This window comes from Quercus lobata, chromosome 2 (genome assembly GCF_001633185.2).
Source record: "Quercus lobata isolate SW786 chromosome 2, ValleyOak3.0 Primary Assembly, whole genome shotgun sequence".
In the NCBI taxonomy this organism is placed as follows: domain Eukaryota; kingdom Viridiplantae; phylum Streptophyta; class Magnoliopsida; order Fagales; family Fagaceae; genus Quercus; species Quercus lobata.
The window spans coordinates 74811328-74836806 of record NC_044905.1 but is presented as its reverse complement, the minus strand read 5'-3'; the positions used below and the strand labels follow the sequence as shown (position 1 = coordinate 74836806).

At 40.1% G+C, this 25479-nt stretch overlaps 2 protein-coding genes across 3 annotated transcripts; one reads left to right on the top strand and one right to left on the bottom strand.

The window, feature by feature from the left end:
- The first annotated feature begins 946 nt into the window (after nucleotides 1-946).
- LOC115976599 (mitogen-activated protein kinase kinase 3) lies at nucleotides 947-6827 on the top strand. 2 transcript variants are annotated; one of them, XM_031097991.1, is made up of 11 exons: nucleotides 947-1091; nucleotides 1394-1505; nucleotides 1714-1968; nucleotides 2707-2925; nucleotides 3031-3168; nucleotides 3342-3509; nucleotides 3932-4045; nucleotides 4489-4596; nucleotides 5215-5306; nucleotides 5573-5968; nucleotides 6500-6827. In XM_031097991.1, the coding sequence occupies exons 2-10, from the start codon at nucleotides 1404-1406 to the stop codon at nucleotides 5931-5933; spliced, it is 1557 nt and encodes a 518-aa protein (XP_030953851.1). In that variant the 5' UTR covers nucleotides 947-1091; nucleotides 1394-1403; the 3' UTR covers nucleotides 5934-5968; nucleotides 6500-6827. The 2 variants fall into 2 exon arrangements, with proteins under 2 accessions (XP_030953851.1, XP_030953850.1); XM_031097990.1 differs by having other exon boundaries at nucleotides 1391-1505.
- A 13182-nt stretch (nucleotides 6828-20009) lies between these two features.
- Nucleotides 20010-25155, bottom strand: LOC115978261 (denticleless protein homolog). Its single transcript, XM_031100285.1, has 17 exons — nucleotides 24976-25155; nucleotides 24772-24884; nucleotides 24588-24696; nucleotides 24335-24399; nucleotides 23902-23940; nucleotides 23214-23310; nucleotides 23003-23099; nucleotides 22785-22848; nucleotides 22629-22705; nucleotides 22417-22495; nucleotides 21921-22000; nucleotides 21594-21678; nucleotides 21430-21498; nucleotides 21283-21350; nucleotides 21159-21207; nucleotides 20474-20972; nucleotides 20010-20367 (listed from the first exon to the last, which is right to left on the bottom strand). The coding sequence occupies exons 1-16, from the start codon at nucleotides 25040-25042 to the stop codon at nucleotides 20598-20600; spliced, it is 1533 nt and encodes a 510-aa protein (XP_030956145.1). The 5' UTR covers nucleotides 25043-25155; the 3' UTR covers nucleotides 20010-20367; nucleotides 20474-20597.
- Nucleotides 25156-25479: the final 324 nt, after the last annotated feature.

Genomic DNA, 25479 nt, shown 5'->3' with positions numbered 1-25479 from the left:
AACAATAAGCAATATCCAAACATTTTCATAAACCAATAGTGTGGAGGAAGGAATTTTGAGCTCCCGAATTTACAACATTTTCTTTAAGTCTAATGAACTCTTCATCTGAATATCTCAAAAGAGAGTCTTAAATAAACAAATCACATAATTCATTAAAAAACTATAGGACTAAAAATACATTAAAAATTATAAGACCTCATTAAAAAATATATAAAAAATAAAAAACTACAACTTTTGACAACTATTCACAAGGCAAACTGTGAGCAATGGAAAAAAATAATGAGTCCATGTAAAAGTGACAAGCAGCTAATTATAATTTGTCGTGTAGAATAGTTGTGACAAAAATTATAACTTTTTATGTAGTATTATAATTACTCAAAAAATACATACGATCAATTGAATTGTACAAAGATGAGCTATGCTTTTTCTCTTCTTCTTTTTTTTTTTTTTTTACGAGTACCAATGTCCTACTTGGGCTTAGGAATTAAAAAAAATAGCAAAAAAAAAACTAATTATAATATGTCATATAAAATAATTGTAGCAAAAATTATAACTTTTTATGCAGTATTATAATACTCAAATAATACGTATGAGGATGAATTGAATCGGACAAAGATGGGCTAAACTTTTTTCCCTTTTCATTTTTATATATATATATATATATATATATATATATTTATGAGTACTGATAGCCTATTGGCTATTTGGGCCTAGGAATAAAAAAATAAATGAAGCAACCGAGCAGCTACATCATATTTCGGCCCAAACAATAGCGTACCACCGCATTCAAAATCTAAAAACTCAACCTACGACGTCGTATAGGGATTGTTTCCTGAAATTCCAAATACGTGGCGGTATATGATTTGGCAACTGTAAACACTACCGACAACCTAACTGTATAGAATCCATCTCCAACTCCGAACTTAACTTGGATTCGAAGGTCGAACACTTTACAACTTTAAGTTTTTCTTTGTCAAAAAAAAAAAAAAAACTTTTAAGTTTTTAACGATTAACGAAAACAAATGATAGCAAAAAGGGTCAAAGATTCATTCAAAAAACCGTTGGAATTGTAGCAACTTTCAGTTGTCACTGTAAGTTTTACACTAACTCTCTCTTTTTTGTAATTTAATTTCTTTTTAATTATTATTTTTTCTTTTAAATGGGAATAAATATAGCTCTGGTTTTGTTGAGTTTGAAATTTGAATCTTTTATTCTATAAATACAACCCAAGGTCTTTAATTTCCAAGATTCACTTGCTTAGTACACATCCTTTGTTCAATCTTTTAGATGATTAATAATCAAGGTTAATTTTATTTCCTAGCGTAAAATTATATAATTTAAGCCAAATAAGATCATGTTGAATTATTTATTTATTATTTTATGAATGCAGTAGCAAAATCATCATGTCTGGATTGGAGGAACTAAGAAAAAAGCTTGCGCCATTGTTTGATGCTGAAAAGGGCTTCTCAGCCGGGTCAACTTTGGACCCTTGTGATTCTTACACTGTAAGTTTTTGCATTGGAAGAGAAAATTTGAGATAATTTTTAAAATCAAATTTCAAAAGAATACAAAAGGGTCTTCTTTCTTTTTCTTTTTTTAATTTGATTGTTAAGTTACACTAGATAATGGGTTTTGAACCCAAGAACACGGGAAGTTCCATTTGAGCCAGAGTTTTTTTTTTTTTTTTTTAATGAATTTGTGGTTTCTGTGAAGCTATCCGATGGTGGGACTGTTAATTTGTTGAGTAGATCGTATGGAGTGTACAATATTAATGAGCTTGGGTTGCAAAAGTGTACGTCTTCGCCGGTGGATGAGACGGATGGTAGTGAAAAGACATACAAATGTGCTTCACATGAGATGAGGATATTTGGTGCAATCGGTAGTGGAGCAAGCAGTGTAGTTCAGAGAGCTATACATATTCCTAATCATAGAATTTTGGCCCTGAAGAAGATAAATATCTTTGAGAAGGTATTTTTTAAAATTTTTCTTTTGGGGATGAATTAAGAAAGTATTGCTTGCTAACTATGTCTTGTTGCTTTGTACTGATATAATGATGTGAGAGTTTGTTTGTCATGAATTAAGATAAAGAAATTGGTCATTTGATTTACCTATTGAATCACAATCCGGGGCAGTCTAGAGGTGTGTTTATTAAACAATTTGGCCATCTGATGTGTTGGTTTCTTCATTGCAAAAGGAAATTATAGGGAATTGTGGGCTAAATTTGATCATATTTGGCTCATTAGTCTGTTATTTGAATATTTCCATGAAGAAAGAGAGCATATTTTTCTTCTTCTTCTTTTTTCTTTTTCTTATGGAACTATAAGGGATATTCTTAATTTGGTCTACTCTCTTCTGAAGTACCTAAAGTTGCTTTGCACTAGTCGCATCTCTGAGTTCTCATGATCTACATGTCCTGCCTTGCACAAGAAGGCACACCAACTTTAGGTTGATTATCATTAAACTTGTCTACTTGCCTCTACTTTAGTGTATAGATATTATTCCTCTTCTAATGATCTTAAATTGAGATAATCTTTTCTAAAATAACAAACTTTAAAAATCTTGATCCAGATACCCATGACTAAAATGGTGCATAACACAAGCAATGTAGGGTTAAAAGAAAAGTTCGGCGTAAAAAAGTAGTATGGGGTAAATTGTACTATTCTCTTATCACATGGTCTTACATAAGTACTCCCTTGTGCTTACTAGGAGAAAAGGCAACAGCTTCTTACTGAGATACGGACATTGTGTGAAGCTCCTTGTTATCAGGGTCTCGTAGAATTCCATGGGGCATTTTATGTTCCAGATTCTGGGCAAATAAGCATAGCTTTGGAGTACATGGATGGAGGGTCATTGGCAGATATCTTAAGATTGCAGAAAAGAATACCTGAACCTGTCCTCTCGTCTATGTTTCAAAAGCTCCTTCATGTAAGAATATCTTTAATTCCAGCTAGATTTTTCTCATTATAAACTTCCCATCTAATCAGAAGATAAGCATTCTTGTTATTAACATTTTCTTTTTCATCCTGGAAGGGGTTAAGCTACTTGCATGGAGTTAGACATTTAGTGCACAGAGACATAAAGCCAGCAAATTTGCTTGTGAATCTGAAGGGGGAGCCAAAAATAACAGATTTTGGTATAAGTGCTGGCTTAGAGAATTCGATGGCAATGGTTAGTGATACTTTCTACATCAATTCAAGAAATATAAGTGCTGGTTTTATTGTTCTATGCTTCTTGCTTTTAATACATGTCAATTTGATACGTGTTTTCTACTTGCTAGTTACTTTTTTTACATGATTTTCAAATTGTAGATTTATTACTTATCTCTCAATGTAATATGTCAGTGTGCTACTTTTGTTGGAACTGTTACGTACATGTCACCTGAGAGAATTCGAAATGAGAGCTATTCTTATCCGGCTGATATTTGGAGCCTTGGTCTTGCTCTCTTTGAATGTGGTACAGGAGAATTCCCATATTCAGCTAATGAAGGACCTGTCAATCTTATGTTACAGGTGAGGATAATCATGATTGAAAGATAAATGAAAGTGCTTAGAAATTGTTTCCGAATAGACTGTTTTTCGTAAAATTTCCATGCTCATTATTTTAAAAGGGTTCAATATAGTTATAGTTTTAAATCCTTAGCAGGTGTGAAAATTAGAAAAAAGGAAAAAAAAAAATTGTGTCTGCTTCACAAGAGTTTTATCCAATATAACAAACATACTATTTCAGCAGTTGTAATACTTTCATTGATCAAAGAATGAAGACATTGAATGTATCATAAAAGGGGAGCACAATGTCTTCATTTTTTTTTTTTTTTTTGATAATGAAGACAATGTGCTTCCATCTATATTACAGACACATTTTGCATTCTTATGCATTTTATTGCCTATGTGTCGTTTCTTTGTTTAGCAACTGAAATTTCTTTGTCTGGCAGATCTTGGATGACCCATCTCCATCACCATCAAAACTCAATTTTTCAACAGAGTTCTGCTCATTTATCGATGCTTGCTTGCAGAAGGATGCAGATGCAAGGCCAACAGCAGAGCAGGTGAGTAAATGGCAGAAATTTGTGACATGGTACATGCCAATGCTAGTGAATCATAAATTGGTGATTTTAATTGTTACTATTTTGTAATTTCAAAAGAAAGAAAAAATCTAAGTTTTGGTAAATTTTAGTTTAATTATTAACTTTATAAAAAAAATTAACCTTTGTTGATTATTATCAAGGGATGGTTTTGATTCTCCCTTCACTTAGAACATGTATCTGCCATTGTAGATATAAAGTTCTTAGTTCTTATTATTGACTTGGACTCCTCCTTGTTCAATTAGAATGCCACTTCTTATCCTTGCCTAATGTATTTGAAGACATGATTCTGAAAATCATTGTGCCACTTTTCATTCTTTTTTAATGTTTTTTTAACATCTTGAGGTACTTGTTAAGTAAAGACATGCTCAATTCAACACTGATTTATGAGTACTCTCCAACTGCAGTTACTTTCACACCCCTTTATTATGAAGTATGAGCACTCCAGAGTAGATTTAGCAGCATTTGTCCAAAGCGTTTTTGATCCAACACAAAGAATGAAGGACTTGGCAGATGTGAGTATAGAAAATTTTTAATCTCTATACTTTCTATCTAAATGTTCTAACAATAATTTATCCAGATGAGAAAATTAGTAACTGATGGATTTGAGTGTGGTATGTGTAATGGTGGGCTATTATGCTTGAGAACTTTCAGACGCTAGAACTTCTGTATGCAGCTGCTTTGAGTGCAAAGCTGAAGATGGCATCATCTTCCAACCTTAATCTTGCACCCAAAACATTAATTAAGTTTTTGTTTTCATGATAGCTGACAATTTGATTAAAGTTTTCCTCTACCTCATTTTCAAATTATTCTTCATCATTTACAATGACAGAAATATCAAGTGTTCCATTATTATCTAATCGACCTAAATTCTATTTGTGTAGATAACTAAGGTTTGAATCTATAGAATGTTTTCATCTGGTTGCAGACCTTGATAAGAAGAAATGGCATGTTCAAAATCTGATTATGTTGAATGGCCTGAATTTTGGTTTACATTATAAAAGAAATGGCTCTAATTGAACATGGACCTATTGTATTTGAAGCACTTAGATGGAAGCTTGAATAATAAACAGAGCTAATTACTCATGCTTATGCTCCATGGATATTGATTCCATTTCATGTTTTCTGATCAGATGCTGACGATACATTATTACTTACTCTTTGATGGACCTGATGAACACTTGCAGCACATAAAGACCTTATACAAAGAAGGTTCAACTTTCAGGTACTGAACTATGCGAGATTTTTTTTTTTTTTTTTCCTTTTCTTTTGTTTAAGCAAAAGTTGCTGGTTCTGAAAAGGGAAGGTGTAAATAGTTCAAACATTGTCAGTCCATACAAACTTTTTTCTCAAAGAGGTCTGGGATGAGGTGCTCCAACTCAGCAAATGTAGTATTGTTGAAAGTCAGTTTTAAACTTAAAATGAGAAACTGGCTGTGTAGTATGTTTTGGCTTTTTCATGTCCACTAATATGAGCTTTTTATTCTTCTAGTTTCTCTGGCAAACACTCTGTTGGTCCAAATGATATTTTTACAGCTCTGTCAAGCATCCGGAGTACATTAGCAGGTGACTGGCCTCCTGAAAAACTTGTGCATGTTGTGGAAAAACTTCAGTGTCGTGCTCATGGTCAAGATGGAGTTGCCATTAGGGTATCAGGATCCTTCATTGTTGGGAATCAATTCCTTATTTGTGGAGATGGTGTACAAGTAGAGGGTTTACCAAATTTCAAAGATCTCTCCATTGATCTATCTAGTAAGAGAATGGGAACGTTCCGTGAACAGTTCATAATGGAACCAAGCAGTCACATTGGGCGTTACTTCATTGCTAAACAGGAGCTGTATATTACCCAGTAGAGAACAAACTAACATCAAGGATCCTGTCCTCCCAGGTTAGTGGATTCATCAGTTGTGCACAAGCTTATATGACTTTCTGAATGTTCTTCTACAATTTTGTAGCCATTGCAGATTTTAAATTTATTTTGAGCGTGAATGTATTCCTCTTTTGTGAAAATTCTCCTTGTTAAGTACTATACAATTATTACAAACAGTTTCAGCATGTTGTCAGCTCCCTCTTTATATTGCTAGCTAGTAGCTACCAGTGAGAAATGCCTTCTCCATGACCCCACCATGAAACTTATGTGTGTGTACGGTATATAGTTATGGTAAAACTTATTTAGCTATACTTATTTTTTATTACTGCTTGCTGCTATCATCATGGCCCCTCAAATGGTGTTAGTCTATTAGATGCATCAAGTAAAACTTTCTAGTCACTAGGGTTGTTCTAAAGCAGATGATTAGGGGTTCAATTCTAGCTAAGTCCCTTTGCAAACTCAAATGCTTTATATTTGCCTTGCATTCTCTTTTTTTGCATTTTTGTAGTCCTTTCTCTAAACTTACTTGGAATTTATATTTGTGGACAGATATTACAACCGTGACACTTACAAGATGAAGCTAACAAACTCTTCTCCAGAGTGTATAGTCCCACTTCATAGACACAAATTATTGTCATTACATATTAATTCATGTAGTGAAAATGTATTATATGGTTGTAAAAAACTTACGTTTATTTGGGTTGGCATAGTGTCAAAGTGAAACCATGTATACTGCCAAAACATTTATTAGTGTCAATCCGACCTGTTTTGCTCCTTGTAAGTTTGTTTACTTGTGTTCCTTGCAAATATGTATCTTAACAAATCTTTAATGCATCAGTAACACTGTAATGTAATATATCCAAAGTTTTTTAGTTTTCTTTTCATCTAAGCTAATTTTTAATGTGTCATTAACACTATTTATTTGTAATGATATGTTTCCAAAGCTTTTGTAGCAATTTGATCTTTATTACAATAGTTTCTCAATGCAAGCTCTTTAGCTTCACGTTTTCTTGATTAAGCTAAAAGGGTATGAATAAATTGGTCTAGCTTATAACCAAGCTCACTTACAGCTAAGATTTTCACTGGATTGGATGTTGTCACAGTAACATATTTAGCCGGCAAAAACACAAATGCTTCACTTTCCATGCATTTTTTAGATTATAGAGTATGCATACTCTCCGTAGCTGATAACATCTCTATATACATAGCAGTAGTCAACCCCATATCCTTCAAAATTCAAATCGTACTTTAATCAAAGGGGAAAATGCAGAATGGACTCAGGACTTTAGATTAAAATCAAACCCCTTATTTTTTTCAATTTGAAATAGTAACTTCCTAAACTTTTAGAAATATCTATTGCAAATATTGGATGGAAAATACTTTATTTTAATAAAAACATTCATTAAAAAGTAAAATTTATTGATCCTATCTTCTTCCTTTTTCCCCTTAATAAGCTAAACTAGTTTAGATTCCCCTGTCACCTCACTGAGTTCAAATAAATATCCCACATAGGGTTGTAAATGAACCAAGCCAATCATGAACAACTTGAGCTTGGCTTGATAAAAAGTTAGTTCATGTTTGTTTATTTATAAATAAGCCAAGCTTGAGCTTTAATTTTAGTCTCGTTTAATAAACAAACTGAGCCCAAACAAAAAAATTTGTTCACGAACAAACTCGTGAATTAGTAGGCTTGATACAAAACAATTCAAGCATAGACTCATTTATAAGTTTATATGTGTTAGTTAAATATACTCATTACACATATCTTAATAATGACATGGCCAACATGAGACCACTACCCATTACTTTAATTTTTTATTCCCTCTAAACTGACTAAGAACCATTTTAGACTATAGTTACATTTAAAAATTAATTAATTAATTAAGTGGATCACATATGATCTTTCCCTATCAGTCAACTAAAGTAAAGTTATGAAACATATTAGTATTTTCTCATTCATAATAGTTACAGATAAGTATTTTTCTAATTCTTCATCATCTAACGTAAATGTAAAAATTATATTTTAAACAATTGCTGAAGTTATAAACAATGAATAATGAATTAATAAATTTTGTGGGGCCCGGCCCAAAAATAATGGGCTATTCCAAATTCAAGCCCGTCCGAGGAGCGTCCTGTCCGAAGAGAAACCACATATGAAGTATTACTCAATCCCAATAACGCCAAGGAAACCTGTCCGAGGAGTAACTCCTCCTCGGACATCACGAAGCCCAGACGAGGAACTCTCCCCAGCCATTTCAGTTCATCCTCCCAACATATAAAATGAATAAAATCCAAAATATCTCATGGAAAGCTGCCACCACCACATTAATTGCGCCCCAACCACCCTCTTGGCCGCATTAATGAGGAAAAGACCCCTGAACAGTACCACATTGGCCTCTGCAACTCACAAAGGGAGTGATGAGGGCGTCTGATGGGAAAGGTGCTCAAGTAGATGCTTAGATGATCAACAAGTGTAAGGTTAAGATGAGAGGAGGAGAACTATATAATGTAGTGGAGTCCCTCAAAGAAAAGGAGGAAAAAACTGTATTAGGAACTGAAGAAATAAAATCATACGTGAGAAATCCATTCTTGTGTTTTTATTTTCTGCAACAATACTGTCCATATATCAGACCGAATAGGCTCACTGAGGCTAAGTTCTTTGACCCATCCTCTACAAATATTTATTGTGGGTTGCGCTTTGGGCCAAGGCCTGATCAATAGAATTTGGGCCGGGAAAATCGTGCAACCACAATTGGCGCCGTCTGTGGGAAGAACTAAGGCATCAGCTAGCACAACGGTCAAGCATGGCAGAACTAGGTCCGCACCAGGAGAATCCTCACCAGGCTAACTCCCAACAGACACAACCCGCCGAGTCCCAGAGGCAAAATAACCCCGTTAACCCAGGCCACAGGGGAAATCGTGAGGGAAGTGTGCATACTATCCGGACAAGCCAGAGTCACACTCAGATAGGTAGTCACGTGTCCCAGAGGCGAAATAGTCACCAGGCCATGCAGCGAGAGATAGATGATCTGAAGAGGAAGCTACGACGGGTACAGCGAAAACGATCTCCTTCAGACTCAGACGAGTCCTCTAATGCGGAGGATGCGAGTTACCGACGGAGGTCAAGGACCCCCCCCAAGTGAAACCTTTTCCTACGAAAAGGAACCACGCCCTGTGCGGAAATATGAGAGCACATCCAGCAAGGGTTCGGGAAACGATGCCATGAAAAAGGCATTGGACCAGGTTTCAAGGTCCCCCTTCACGTATAGAATTGAAGGGGCTAAGCTGCCTCGACGGTTCAACCAACCGGCATTCGCCATCTATAACGGTCGAGCAGACCCGGTAGAGCATGTGAGTCAATTTAACCAAAAGATGGCGATCTACTCGCAAAATGAAGCCCTTATGTGTAAAATCTTCCCGTCCAGCTTGGGATCAATGGCGATGAGGTGGTTCAACGGCCTGAAGACAAATTCTGTAAGCTCATACAAGCAGTTCACTCTGGATTTCTGCTCCCGCTTTATCACCAACACCAGAGTCCCCAGGCCCCTCGGTTCGCTATTGTCCTTATCCATGCACGAGGGAGAGACTCTGAAAGCATACTCGGATAGATACTGGGAAGTGTATAACGACCTGGATGACAACCATGATGCTGTCGCTCTCAGCACATTCAAAAGCGGGCTCCCCACCGACCATGGCTTAAGGAAATCCCTCACTGGTAAACCGGTTGCCAACGTTGATCAGTTGAGGGATAGGATCGACAAGTACAAAAGAATGGAGGAAGATCAGCTGCAAGGGAGGGGAAATGAGAAGGTTATCCCACCCAAAGCAAATGATTTCAGGTCGAAACGGCACAACCCTGGTCAGCCGAGGAGAGATTTTTCGCGACAGGCTGGGCAGAGCAACCCACAAACAGTGAATGCCGTATTCAGAGAGCCAGTACAACAGGTGCTGGAGAAAGTAAGGGATGAGCCCTATTTCAGGTGGCCGGAAAAGATGGCTGGAGACCCTTCCAAACGTAACCAGAACCTGTACTGCCACTATCATCAAGACCATGGGCATACTACTGAGAACTGCAGGAATCTATGGAATCACCTAGATCAGTTGGTTCGAGAAGGAAAGTTACGTCACCTACTGCACCCATCAAGTGGCCATCCCGGCCAAGCAACACAAGAGCCTCGAAAGGACGTGTCATTAAGACCCCCCACCGGGACGATACATGTCATCCTCGCTGCACCAGGAAGAACGGGGCCACCCATCCCCAGGGTGTTAGCTGTTGATCGGCTCCCCTCCGAGGGCAGGCAAAGGGAACCCAAAAGGTCGAAAAAGGGAAGCTCTTTGGTACTGGGATTCTCGGATGAGGATAAGAGAGGAACTATTCAACCTCACGATGATGCCTTGGTGGTCACGCTGAGGATTGGGGGCTTCGACATGAAAAGGGTGTTGGTGGATTCGGGAAGTGCAGTAGAGATAATGTACCCTGATCTATACAAGGGGCTGAACCTGAAGCCAGAAGATTTGGCAGCTTATGACTCCCCCCTTCTCAGCTTCGAGGGAAGGATTGTTACGCCAAAGGGGCAAATCCGACTACCCGTACAGACTGGGGCGGAAGTGGTGGAGGTGAATTTTATCGTGGTCGATACTTATTCACCCTACACCGCAATAGTTGCAAGGCCATGGATCCACGCCCTAGAGGCCGTGACCTCCACACTTCATCAAAAAGTGAAATACCCATCCAAAGGACAAGTAGAAGAGCTCCGAGGAGATCAGGCCGTGGCCAGGAAGTGTATGGTGGCCGCCATTTTACATCGGCCCCCAATCGAGTCCTCGGCCCCAGAGAGCTTATAGCAACCAACCCCCTCGGCAAGGCAAGGCGATGGGCTGGCCGAGGAGATAAGGTGTGAAAGTTTAGATAGGATCGCTATCAACGATGACCCAGAGAAGTTCTTTCAGGTCGGCTCTGAATTACCTTCTCAGGAAAAAGAGGAGCTGGTCGGATTTCTCAGAGAAAATGTCGACGTGTTCGCATAGGACGCCTACGACGCCCCGGGAGTTGATCCCAGCCTCATTTGTCGCCACTTGAACGTCAACCCCTCTTTAGCTCCGAAGAAACAGCCACCCCGACGTCCTTCGAAGGAACACGCTAGTGCCGTAAGAGACGAAGTGGCGAAATTGAAAAGGGCAGGGGCTATCAAAGAGGTCTTTTATCCCGAATGGCTGGCGAACACGGTGGTGGTAAGAAAGAAGACAGGGAAGTGGAGGGTCTGCGTGGACTTCACGGACCTGAACAAGGCGTGCCCGAAGGACCCATTCCCCCTACCCCGAATCGACCGATTGGTGAATGCAACCGTGGGCCACCCTCGAATGAGCTTCCTGGACGCCTTCCAGGGCTATCATCAGATACCCCTTGCGCTGGATGACCAAGAGAAAACGGCTTTCATGACGCCCATCGGAAACTATCATTATAAGGTGATGTCGTTTGGGCTGAAGAACGCGGGCTCAACTTACCAAAGGATGATGACTCGGATGTTCGAGCCACAGCTGGGCAAGATCATTGAGGTTTATATAGACGATATGGTTGTGAAGAGCAAAAGGGTTTCCGAGCACGTGAATGACCTCGGAGTAATCTTCGCTATCTTAAGAGAGCACCGGTTGCGACTGAATGCTTCCAAATGTTCATTCGGGGTCGGGTCTGGGAAATTCCTAGGGTACATGGTCACCCACGTGGGAATAGAAGTAAGTCCCGACCAAATCAAAGCCATTAACAACCTACAGGTTCCTCGGAATCCGAAGGAAGTGCAGAAGCTCACTGGCATGATTGCGGCATTAAACCGGTTCATATCGCGATCGGTGGATCGATGTCGGCCTTTTTACCTCCTGATAAACAAATGGAAAGGGTTTGAATGGTCGGAGGATTGCGCTCAGGCTTTCCAGCAGTTTAAGGACTACCTGTCTCGACCACCCATCATGTCCAGCCCTGAGGCAGATGAGGTGCTGTTTGCATATGTCGCTGTAGCTCCCCATGCTGTAAGCTTGGTACTGATACGGGATGATAATGGGGTGCAGCGACCAGTTTACTATGTGAGCAAATCATTACATGAGGCCGAGGTACGGTACCTTCCTTTAGAAAAGGCAATTCTGGCGATAGTGCATGCAACCCGGAAGCTTCCTCATTACTTTCAGGCGCATACGGTCATCGTTCTAACTCAGCTTCCCCTTCGAGCAGTGCTTCGAAGCGCTGACTATACAGGTAGGATCGCCATGTGGAGTGCGCTCTTGGGAGCCTTTAATATTAAATATATGCCCAGATCCTCCATCAAAGGACAGGTCCTCGTAGACTTGGTAGCGGAGTTTGCTGAGCCCTCTATAGAAACAATAACCGAGAAGAAAGACATGGATGGAAAATCGGTTGGTACGATTTCAGCAGTTGGGACCATGCAATGGAAGGTCTACGTGGATGGCGCAGCTAACCAGAGAGGGTCAGGAGTTGGGATAGTTTTAATATCCCCGGACGGTGCTGCCATTGAAAAATCATTGAGGCTCGGGTTCTCGGCCACGAACAATGAAGCTGAATACGAAGCCTTACTTCAAGGGATGACGATGGTTCAAAGATTGGGCGGTAGAATAATAGAAGCATTCTCGGACTCCAGACTGGTGGTCGGACAAGTGATGGGTAAGCTGGAAGCTCGAGATACTAGGATGCAAGAGTATCTGGGACAAGTCAAGCGGCTACAGACGAATTTTGAATCCTTCAATCTGACGCACATCTCCAGGAGTGTAAACACCCATGCAGACTCGCTGGCCACTCTCGCCACGTCCTCGGCGCATAATCTGCCGCGAATGATCCTGGTTGAAGATCTAGCCCAGGCAAGCCCCATCAGCAGAAGCCCGGCCAGAGTCCATCAAATCAGAAAGAGTCACAGCTGGATGGACCCCATAAAGAACTTCCTTCAAAACGACGTCTTGCCGGAGGAAAAATTGGAAGCCGAGAAGATATGAAGGAATGCTCCTCGTTTCTGGCTATTAGAGGACCACAAATTATATCGACGCTCTTACTCTGGACCGTACCTACTCTGCGTACATCCAGAAGAATCTGAATCTCTACTTGAGGAGTTACACGAGGGGATTTGTGGAAGTCACACCGGAGGAAGGTCGCTGGCACACAGGGCACTTACCCAAGGGTATTGGTGGCCGAACATGCAAAGAGAGGCCCAAGAATACGCTAAGAAGTGCGACCAGTGCCAAAGATTCGCCCCGAATATCCACCAACCTGGAGGGGTTCTCAACCCCCTCTCTAGCCCATGGCCGTTCGCACAATGGGGCCTTGATATAGTTGGACCCTTCCCCAAAATTGCGGGGAACAAGCGATACATAATAGTCGGAACTGATTACTTCACTAAATGGGTGGAAGCTGAACCCTTGGCCAACATTAGGGACGTGGACGCCCAAAAATTCATTTGGAAGAACATCATCACCCGCTTCGGGACTCCGCGTACACTCATTTCCGACAATGGTCTGCAATTCGACAGTAAGAACTTTAGGGAGTATTGCCGCGAGTTTGGAATCATTAACCGATACTCCACCCCCGCCTACCCTCAAGGAAATGGGCAGTTCGAAGCCGTGAACAAGGTCATAGTGAACGGACTGAAGAAGAGATTGGACGAGGCAAAGGGGAGATGGGTAGAAGAACTCCCCCACGTCTTATGGACTTATCGAACGACGCCGCGACGATCGACCGGTGAGACCCCCTTCTCGATGACTTATGGGGCTGAGGCCGTGCTCCCAATCGAGAACAACTTTCCCACACTAAGGTCTAGATCGTTTACCCCAAACGATAACGGCGAGTTATTGGAACGGAGTCTGGACCTAGCCGAAGAAAGAAGGGAAAAAGCGATGATTCATATGGCCTATTATCACCAGAAGCTGAGACAAGGGTATGATGCTAACGTCAAACTGCGGCCTCTGGGTCCAGGTGATCTCGTGATGAGGAAGATTCTTGGCAGCGCAAAAAACCCCTCTTGGGGCAAGCTGGGGCCCAATTGGGAGGGACCATACCGAGTCACATCCGTGGCCGGAATAGGCGCCTACTACCTAGAAGATTTGGATGAAAAAACTGTACCTCGACCATGGAATGTAAATAACCTCAGAAGATATTGTTATTAATGAAAATGGCTTCGCCCACATTTTGTCTCGTGACTATCCACTGCTTGCTGGTCTACATGACAATTTTTATAAGTTTTAAACAGAACCTAAGTCCTGCATGGCTCCTCGGACCACAGACTTAGGGGAAATTAATACTTAAGGCAACTATTCATAGTTTTAAACAGAACCTAAGTCCTGCATGGCTCCTCGGACCACAGACTTAGGGGAAATTAACACTCATGACAATTTTTATAAGTTTTAAACAGAACCTAAGTCCTGCATGGCTCCTCGAACCACAGACTTAGGGGAAATTAATACTTAAGGCAACTATTCATAGTTTTAAACAGAACCTAAGTCCTGCATGGCTCCTCGGACCACAGACTTAGGGGAAATTAACACTCATGACAATTTTTATAAGTTTTAAATAGAATCTAAGTCCTGCATGGCTCCTCGGACCACAAACTAAAGGGAAATTAATACTTAAGGCAACTATTCATAGTTTTAAATAGAACCTAAGTCCTGCATGGCTCCTCAGACAACAGACTTAGGGGAAATTAATACTTAAGGCAACTATTCATAAGTTTTAAACAGAACTTAAGTCCTGCATGGCTCCTCGGACAACAGATTTAGGGGAAATTATTACTTACGATAGATTGGGAGATTATTACTTAAAGGAAATCATTTTAATGCGTGCGCGCAGTCTGGCACCATCGCAACCCTCAAATGCGCAGCCCAAAAACCCATTTTATTTTGATCGTTTACCTGTATCTACATCGTTGCAAATGTTTAAAAAAGAGCGCTACTGACATACATCCATAGTAAGCAAAACGAACATTTTTATATTAATATTCTTAGTACATTAGAAAGAGAGGTCCCTACAAAAGAATGGAAAAATAGGACGACTCTCATTCAAAAAAAAAAAAAAGGGAAAGAGTACAAAGATCAAAAGCCTGAAAGGCTAAGCCTTAGCAGGAGGATCTTCTTTCTGCTCGGGCTGAGGGGGAGGAACCTCGATGGTAGAGTCTGCGGCGGGATCCTTCGCCATATCGGGCACAAGGACGGCATCAGGCACCGCCAGGTCCTGCTCTGAGGCCACTTGGGCGTCCTCAGGATTCTCTCGGATCTCCTGAGAATAGAAGATGTTCTCGGGCAGTCTTAGTGCCGAATCCGCAGGAACTCCTGCAGCATCGAGAGCATGAGCCCATGAAATACTGCAGTAATCCCTGCACACCTCGGGGATCTCCTCGGATAGCCTGGCCTCCGTCTCTTCGGCCCCAAGCTGGCGAGCAGCATTCTTCTCAGCCTCTGTAGACTCTCGGATCAGCTGGGCCTCCTCTTTGACCCGCCTCAGCTCATCCTCGACTTTTTGCAGAGCAGTCTTGAGATCCTGCACTGCCTGCCTCTCGGTGGCGAGGTTAATCTGTGTCGAGTACAGCTCTTTGCGCTGGTCCTCCGCCTGGGTCTCGGCACTCTTCAAACCAGCCTCTGCACTTTTGCGCCGGTTCTCCGACTCCTTGAACTCGTCCGTGAGTTTAAGGTGATCGTGCTTGAGGGACCCCAAGGTTTTCTCCATCTCCGTCCGAGCCTGGGTCTCAGCCTCAGCCCGATTACGGTTACCTCGGCAGAATTCCTCAGCCACAAATACCTGCTGAGTGATCTACGAACGAAACAAGATTGCTGTAAAAAAAAAAAAAAAAAAAAAATCTAGCAAGGCCAGATGAATTAATGAAACAGTAGAAGGGTTACTCACCATCGCGAGATCCCTTTTAAGGGATAGGAAGATCTCGGGTTGAGAGAACCGCCTATAAGCCTCCATGTCTCGAGGAAGGAGTAAGGGCTGCTCTAAGGCATCGGCCACGTACCTTGCCCGGCCTCGGTTGTACTCTCGAACCGAAGCATTGTAGGGGATGGCAACCCCATCCAGCTCCAACTTGGGGCTCCATACACGCGGGGTAGCGCGTACCTCCGCAAGGTTCTCCTCGTCCCGACTCTCCGAGGAGTTGCCCCTTCTACTCCTTGGCGCGCAAGTGGTTTTTTGCTGCTTGGTCGGCTGGGCAACCACCTCGCCCTCCTCAGGAGTGTCAGCCGGCCTTTTCTTCTTTAGGTCCGGGTTAACCTTAAGGCCAAGGTCCGAGGTGTCCTGAGGGGCCACAGGAGGGAGGGCCTTGACTTGTGACGAAGTTGGTCCCTTTTGTGACTGACCTTTCGATGACTGACCTTTCCCTCGGGAGGCCATCAGCTCCTTTAGGGATTTTCCCTTTCCTGCCATGGGCTCTGTTTCTTCATCCGAAGTATCGTCCGAGCAGATGACGATTGAAGGAACGCCAACTGCAAAATGTCGGTCCCGCTCTCCTTCAGGATCGGAAAGCTCCACCAAGGGGGTTTGCTGAACTTCCTCCTCAAAGTAAAACTCGTCTATCTCTTCCTCAAGGGAAAGACGAGATGATTCAGCTTCCTCTTCAACCTGAACGGCAACACCAGGCTCGTTTGGCGGAGGTAGCTGCTCTGCTAAGTAGGGATTTCTAACACCGGGCAACACAACTGGTGGCAGATCGTGTTCAGCTAGGAACCCGTCCTTGGACACGTCAATCCTAGCCAACCTCGGACTGCCAGCCCTTATAGCGTGACCGATAGCCTAGAAAGAGCTGCTCAGAGATTGATAGCCCAGAACCAGATGGGCCGCACGCAACTGTCCGTCCTCGGAAACGTAAATCTCCGACCTAAGAAGGTAGTTCAACGCTGACACGTTCACAAAGTTTAGCCGAGGAGCGACGTGAATTTTATCTGCAAACAACCAAGAAAAGTGGGGTTAGTTCACGAAATTTTCCAATTACAAAGAAAGCAAGAAAAATAACCCCTCAATACTAAATCTTTTCCCAAAAAGGACCGATCCTAAAAATGCCGCACCTAGGTTTCCTGCCCGAGTTGGACAATGAATACCGCCGAACCACTCCCCAGAAGCAATAAGGAAGTCATTCTTCACGGTCTTATTGGATATTGGGAGACAAGAGATCAACCTACCGTCCTCGTTCCGAGATTTAAGATAATACCCATCATCCCCGAGGCGGTGACATTCGTACAGATAAGCCACATCGTGCCAAGTAAGGCCTAGATTCATCCGCTCGTCTAAGACATCTACACAGTCTAGTATCTTGAACATATTCGGGGCACACTGATACGGCGTCAACCTATGGTTGAACAGGTATTCCCTTGTAATCCTACGCATAGGAAGTGTCATCCCTCCCTCTATGAAAGCAATCATGGGGATAACGACTTCTCCCTCACCTCTATCTGTCAATACTCCTTCAAGAGGACAGTACTGCAGCCCAACCCCCGGGGGAATGTGGTATTTAGCCCTAAAGGCCTCCATAGCGGCTGGAGTTTTCACTAATTTCTCAAATCTACCCATCTGAACTGAACTGGGGAAACGAAAGTAAAGACTGAGAAGAAAAATAGAGTCCGATGAGGGAATTGAAACGGCGAGATGAACGAAATGTACTGGTACCTTCACAAAACGCTCAATGGAACGCCTGGAAATCTCTCTTGGACGAAACGCTTCACAAAAAACGGCTACGGTGGCGTAACGGACGCAAGTGTTCGTATATCTCTGGGATTCGATGGAGTTCTCTGGAGTCCTTTGAGGTTTATGAAACGCAGATAAAAAGAAGGAACTGAACCCCTCTGACGTGTTATATAGCCGGGAGGAGAGAGAAAAGATCACTACTGCCTAAAAATACGAGAAAAAACGATGGCCGTTCGATCCACGCCACACCGTTGGATGAAGGGAATATAACGCCTCCAGAAGTTAATGGCCGCGCCTCGTAAATTGTAACGCGTCAAAAGTAACGATCCGCACGTGCGCCCCAAGCTCTCCTTATTTCCATCCTCTCACTAACATCAAAACCCCGCTTTTCTCCTCGGAAGGAGATAAAAACCAGAGTTTTGAGGGGCTATTGTGGGGCCCGGCCCAAAAATAATGGGTTATTCCAAATTCAGGCCCGTCCGAGGAGCGTCCTGTCTGAAGAGAAACCACATATGAAGTATTACTCAATCCCAATAACGCCAAGGAAACCTGTCCGAGGAGTAACTCCTCCTCGGACATCACGAAGCCCAGACGAGGAACTCTCCCCAACCATTTCAGTTCATCCTCCCAACATATAAAATGAATAAAATCCAAAATATCTCATGGAAAGCTGCCACCACCACATTAATTGCGCCCCAACCACCCTCTTGGCCGCATTAATGAGGAAAAGACCCCTGAACAGTACCACATTGGCCTCTGCAACTCACAAAAGGAGTGATGAGGGCGTCTGATGGGACAGGTGCTCAAGTAGATGCTTAGATGATCAACAAGTGTAAGGTTAAGATGAGAGGAGGAGAACTATATAATGTAGTGGAGTCCCTCAAAGAAAAGGAGGAAAAAACTGTATTAGGAACTGAAGAAATAGAATCATACGTGAGAAATCCATTCTTGTGTTTTTATTTTCTGCAACAATACTGTCCATATATCAGACCGAATAGGCTCACTGAGGCTAAGTTCTTTGACCCATCCTCTACAAATATTTATTGTGGGTTGCGCTTTGGGCCAAGGCCTGATCAGTAGAATTTGGGCCGGGAAAATCGTGCAACCACAAATTTAATTATGTAAATTTTTCATTTGAATAATGGCTAATCATAAGTAGAACAAGATGCATGATAAAATGAGTATTTCTTTTTTCTTTTTTCTTAATTTTAGAGATTTAAATCTTTGATAATATAATTTTTTAAGATCTCAAACTCAAAAGCTTGACCTGAGCTCAAGTTTAAACTTGATATTAAGCTTGAACTTGGCTTGACTAATTAATCAAGCCAAGCTCAAACTTTTTAGCTTTTCAACGAGCTCAAACTCAAACACTATTTTTAGACTTATCACAAGCTCAAGCCAAGCTGACTTTTTGACTTTTTTTGACGAGCCAAACTTAAATATGCACTACTCAACAAAGCTCAGCTTGTTTACAACCCTAGTCCCACTCCCACAAGTCATTGAAGTGGATACAACTTGCATCAAAGGAAAGCCAAAATTGTAATCAACAATCTCAAACTAGGCTTCACAAAATTGATGTCCAATTAACTTCTTGTTATGAGTTTAATTTCGATAGGTTTATGTTAGTAACTAAGTTTTTGGTTACAATAGAAATGCATTTGAATTTTTCTCAAGAAAGTGATAGAAAATTATGAGGTAAGGGGTTTCTTGGTGGCAGTATCGTTTGGAGGGCCAAATTTGTGTGATGGTTAGCTGCCGAACTAGGTAGTTTTGGTGGAATTGTGGGCAACAGAGAGGGAAGGGTAAAGAAAAATATATCTTTTTTTAATAAACTTTACTATTAAATGAATATTATATTTAAAGAATCACACATAAAACACATGATGTATTGTTCATCCAATCCTATTAACAAAACAATAATAATAAAATGATAAAGATATTTCTTAAAATTCAAGAACTAATTGTTTCAATTTAGAACAATAAATGATTTGATTTTGACCCAAAATTCAATTTTTTACATTACTCCCTTAATTAATTACCACATTGAGTTACTTTATATTGAGACAAATGGTTACAAGCCCATTGAATAAACGGTGACATACCTTCAACCTCTCATTATAGCTTTAGAACATATACACTAACATATAAGGATCTGGACTGGACCATCTGGTAGGCAGCAAAAAAGAAAAGATCTGGTGAATGTCATCTCTGCAAAGGTATGTTAAACCAGAACAAGTTCAAGCCATGCCTTATACACTATCCATAGCTTATTCAAGCAGCTAAAAAACTATGGAGAAAATCCTAAATTTTTCTTTCAGGTTCCTAAAGTTCAAATTCTCAACAAAAAGAAGGGAAGAGGGTGGGGGGGAGGAGGTGGGGGTCACAAGTTATTCTGAGTGGCAAAATGAAGCCTTGAAGCTGGATGCTGCCGGCAGTTCATTCACAATTTCAGAATTTCAAACTGGCAACCAGTCTATGCAGGCATCACTTTTCAACTCACTATTTTACAGCCTTAAATAAAAAAAAAAAAAACAAAAAATTTTACATGATAAATTCATGCCAATGAATGAGCAACAAAGATTTTAAACAACTGCTCCAAAAATGCTCTATTTTTTATAAGCACAGTGAACACGTTTCCAGTTTGGCAAATATTTGTCCAACGCCAAATTGGCATGAACTCCGAGGTAAATATTGATGAGATGTAATGGTCTAACAACCCTCCTGTATCCTGCTTTACAATATTTCCAATACAGCCCTGCAAAAACAAAAGCGAACCTGATGAAATTTCCCCTCCAAGTTTACAATTCCATATATGTATAAATACGTGTGCATGTGTTAAAAAAGATGAAAACTGGACTTACTCTACAATCTGGAAAAGAGTGATGCGCCTGCTTCTCTATTCTCAAGCCCTTGATCCAGCAGTAAAATGTGGGCTTCAGTATCATATTGTATATAAAAATTAAACCAGAGGTATAAACCAATAAATTATGAAGCCGCTAAAAAGTAGTCTCGGATTGTTCTTTTTATGGAGGAAGGAGGGTTCAAAACAGAAGATGGGCTCTTCAATGCAGCTTCTGGGGTTTTCTCAAAGGCTTCATTTAAATCAGAACCTGGGAATAACTTCTTCTTCTGGCTCTCAGGAGTACTGATTGTGGGCATCGTGATTCTGTTGGATGAGCTACTTTGGACTAATACTTCATTGGAAGGAAATAAACTGTCAGGATCCTTTTTAAGACAACTTGGTTCGTTATTCATAAGCTTGTTACATTCTGCACTAGGGATTGCCATTACTCTCCTTCGAATGGAAGATGGGGATCTTGTGCTTGAGCAATAACTGCTCTGTGTGTTCCAAATTCGAACCTAACAAATAAACATGTGCACAGTGAGGCATAGGGAGTGTAGGTAAAATGCTGGAGACACATTCCAGCAAGCATGATAAGGAAATAATATATCACTAAATAGTAAAAACTAGAAAAAAAAAAAATTGCAATAGATTAACAATTGCATCATTCTCTTGTATTTAATTTAAATATTCATCTTGCTCACCGTGAAATCATCTGAAGAAGTTGCCATCTTCCCAACCTCAAAAGGACACCTGCAAAAGAAATTTTAGAACTTACTTTTTTGTCAGTGAAAACTCAATTCAGCAGCATTAAGTTTTAAAAGTTACCAATCTACTGCTGTAACTTCTCCATCATGGCTTTCCAATTTTAGGGGATCTTCTTGAGGCTTGTTCACCTGGTTTGAATGAGTTTGCCAATTAACTTAATTTGAATCAAAATCAAACAAGGAGCCCTTCATAGGTAAGAAATCTAACCTGCCAAAGATAGGCACAGCCATCACTAGAACCACTGATTATGTGAGCTGCATCAGGGCTGATTGCTGACTGCAATTGCAAAAATCATATGGAAGATATGTAAATTTGTAGGCCATCAATTTCAAATGAACAGGGTTCTTGGGCTTAAAAAAAGCAGTTCTCACCTTTACAAAAAAAGATTCTATCCTGCATCCAGAGAATGATCTCAAAGGCCCCTTTTCAAGCTGAAGTACGTTGTACAAGTATATTCTGAAAGAAACAAGAATATAAAATGTAAGACGTTCAGTATTCCCCAATAAGGCTCTTATATTTACTTAGATCCTCCTGTTTACAGCAAGGGTAAATTTTTTAGATCGGAATTGCTGCCTTTTATCTCATGCTTGCACATAGAACATTCTGCTCATGCTTATAACTTTATGTTTATGTTCTGTGAAACAGTAGCTAAATCAGTTAATGACAAAAATAGAGGCTAGTCAAAACAGAAGGAATACCTATTGTCCATGCATGAAGCTGAAAGAAACACTCCATTTAAATCTTGGGACAAGCTTGATATACCATGTAATCTTCTTTCCTGAAATGAGAACAAAGAATCAGAAAACATCAAGATAACAATATGTCAAATTATCCAATATCTGTAACAAAATTTCAAATTATGGAATTATTGGAGCCAGTTGGCCTGTGCACTGACACATCCACCCCCTTGGGTGGGGTATGTTCAGGGTTCAAATTCCCCAAAACCCTTTGCCCAGCTGGAAAAAAAAAATGGAATAATTGCAGAAGAAATGTTACTTATTCTGCTATATCTAGATTTCCAACTATTTTAACAATTCCTTGACCAAAAGTTAACTGTTTAAATCACAAACACTGGAAATCAGTCCTAAGTTACTAAGGTGGAGAGCAGGGTTGAATATATATGACAATTGATTTGTTGCTTGCTCCATGGAAATAGGCATTACAGGATAAATTTGCAGTACATTTAAAAATAACCTTTGCAGTTGACTGGGGATGAGGACTTGTCTGTGTGACCACACTTTTCAGATTTCTGGTATCCCAGAACTTCAAAATGCTGAAATGAACCAACCGCAGAAAGAAACCAACAACAACAAAAAATCTCAAAGCATTAGTATGATATAGATATAATTTCTGATCAGGGAACTAACTTTTAATATCATGTATGAATGCAAGTGCTATATACATACCTGTCCACTGCTCCCGCAGAAGCAATGGAAACCTCGTCTTTGAGATAAAGGACAGATGTAATGCTCATAGAAGCTGCCTGAAGGAATTAAAGAATCAATAAAGAGTATGGAAGAAGTGAGTGAAGTGACCAAGGAGAAACAAAATCAGCAATAAACCTTGCTCCGCCTGATGCGTTTTGCTTGAGGGGAAAGATGTGCTCTTTTTACCATGGCAGTTGAACTGTGAAATAATTGAAAAATAAGAAAAAATAAATAAGAGGCAAAATAGCATTGTGCTGAATGAAGAGTAAATTAAAAATAAAAAACTGCTAATGTTTGGATCACAAACGTAAAATACTTGATTGGATCAAAGGAAGTGTGAAGCCATAACTTACCCTATACAAAGCTCCCTATTCCAACTTTTGGAACTAAAATTGCATCTCAGATCCCAAAGAGCGAAGGACCCATCCCTTGAACCAGAGACAATAATATCTATCCAAAAAAAAAAAAATTATTAAAGTTAGAAGGGTTCATCATTTCAAAATATGTAGCAGCCAGTTGAAGTGAATATAAGATATTGATATACAAATGAACTTAGAAGCCTACCTGGATTACTTGGATGAGAACACATAGACTTCACACTTCCGGTGTGCCCCGTCAACACTCCAATACATTTCCTTTCCTGGATATCCCATACCTTCATCTACAGAAATTCCAAAGAACATAATTGGCTAAGAAACTGAAAATAGTTATACTACAAGTGAAAACTTAAATTGGTTTGAAATTAAGTATACCACTATTTTCCCCAGGGAACCCAGCTCCATATTCTATTTTTTGTCATTTACAATATTTAAGCTTCAACTTGTTTATATTGATAAGTGTTATGTATCACATTTTCTCATGATGAGTTAAACTGAACCATATCACAAAGTGATTCTGAAAAGTTTTTGGTTTTAGACTTTCAAACCTAACTTCCAACTAAAATCTTGACATCCAGCCTATAGTTTAAAGCATAGAACATGAATTGCGGATCACAAAATGAGTGCCCATTAAATAACCATCACAGAGTGAATTTAGGCTAACTATAGCCTAAGGTTCTGTGAGCCCATAACTAGCATGACAATAAAATTTTGAGTAAAAAATATGACCACGGACAAAGTCAAGCAAAACATGCTCGAAGGCATGAATTGCAAATAAGCAAGCCTGTGCTAAAGTTCAAACAAATTCAAATGTCCATTCAACGATTTGAACATGCTAATGAAAGCAACAAATCTAAATAAAGTTCAATACTTACAGTTTGATCACCAGAAGCCGTCAGAATTTGAGTGTCTTCCTGCAAAATCAGTCAAATTATAAAGAAATTAGTATTGTAAAACAACAAACAAATAATTTTTTCTTTAACCAATCATGCTAAACTGTAAAATCGACAAGTGCCATTCTAGTTTACTCCAAACTCATTTTTGCTTAACCTTCATTGAAATTTACTAAAGAACCCAGAATTCCCATTTCCCATTTCTTACACATAATTGAAAATGTGTGGATTTTTAACAATCTGGATATATTTAGAAGAATGAATGGTGATAATAACCAATGCTCAATTTTAGCATATCAAGAAGAAGTGAAATGTTCAATCAAAAATCTGCTCTAAAAGGGCTTAATTGTAAGTTAACAAAGATAATTGTTCCTTAAGCAAGAGAGACAAAATCACAAAGTAGTTTTGGAAGTACCTTAATCCAACATAAATCGAACACCGCATTATGATGCGCAACCCAATCACAAACCCTAGCTTTGTCTGGAAAACAGTTATGCAAGAAAAGAAAAAGAAAAAAATCAATATTTTCTATAAATTAACAATAATTAAAAATTAATTCCAACTACAATTTGGGCTTATGTACATTTGTCAAGTGTTAAAATGTTAAATTTTCATCCCTAAAGTTTTAATTGTGTCAACAATGAAAAAACCTAAGATGAAAACCAGACCTGCATTTTCTTGATGGGATGAAGAAGATGATAACTTGCGGTGAGTATCGAACAAGCTCACGTACCCGTCCTCATCGGAAACCGCAAGGATATGCGAGTTCTTACTGGTCTGCCATTTGCATACAATTAGTCTGGATCTACGTATAGAAAATATAATTAAGCTATTTAACCCAAATTTTTTTACCTTGCAGAATGAGATAGCCAATGGCGGTGTCTCCTCGCCGCGGTGCTCCACCGCCACCGCTCCGATCTCATTGATGCCCATTGCGACGTCGCTTATGTGAGCTCGTTTTCGAACTGAACCAAACCAAAAAAATATATATATATATTATGGATATGCAAAATGTGAGAGGGTCATTACATGCATGTAGAGAGAGAGATAGGGGACCTCTGAAACCGTTGAGCTCTCTGGATCTGAGGTTGTGAAAGATGGAGTGTGAGTTTGAGGTCTGCATTTGCAATAGTCTTTGTTGTTGTTGTAGCTGATTGAGTCTGTGCAGAGAGAGTGATAGAGAGAGAGAGAGAGAGAGGAGGTGAAGGAGGAAGCATTAGTGAGATGGTTTTTAGTTTTTATTTTCTGGGGCGGAGTATTGGCGGGAGGAACGTCAGAGCGGGAACTTAAATTTCAAGCTTTCACTGCGCGGGTTTCTTTTCTTTTCTTTCTCTTGTTAATTTTTTGTTTAATTGCAAAAAAACACCCTTTTAGTTTTAAGGGTTTATAATATATTCTCGGTTTTGTGTTATTGACCCTTGAGTTATCATAAATGATATATTTGATCATTCCATCAATTAGGCGCGATTGTATATTATAAATAATTCTTCTTCTCACCCGTATATTATAAATAATTCAATTTTGATAAATTTTATTATAGAAATCACTTTTTTTTTTCTT

Bases quoted from the DNA above. Each gene is read 5' to 3' on its own strand.
- LOC115976599 (XM_031097991.1), top strand. From the start codon at position 1,404: ATGTCTGGATTGGAGGAACTAAGAAAAAAGCTTGCGCCATTGTTTGAT. The intron at 4,046-4,488 runs GTGAGTAAATGG...CTCCAACTGCAG, and splicing joins CAAGGCCAACAGCAGAGCAG to TTACTTTCACACCCCTTTAT. The intron at 4,597-5,214 runs GTGAGTATAGAA...TTTTCTGATCAG, and splicing joins GAATGAAGGACTTGGCAGAT to ATGCTGACGATACATTATTA.
- LOC115978261 (XM_031100285.1), bottom strand. From the start codon at position 25,042: ATGCAGACCTCAAACTCACACTCCATCTTTCACAACCTCAGATCCAGA. The intron at 24,885-24,975 runs GTCCCCTATCTC...GGTTTGGTTCAG, and splicing joins AGAGCTCAACGGTTTCAGAG to TTCGAAAACGAGCTCACATA. The intron at 20,973-21,158 runs GTGAGCAAGATG...TTTATTTGTTAG, and splicing joins CTTCTTCAGATGATTTCACG to GTTCGAATTTGGAACACACA.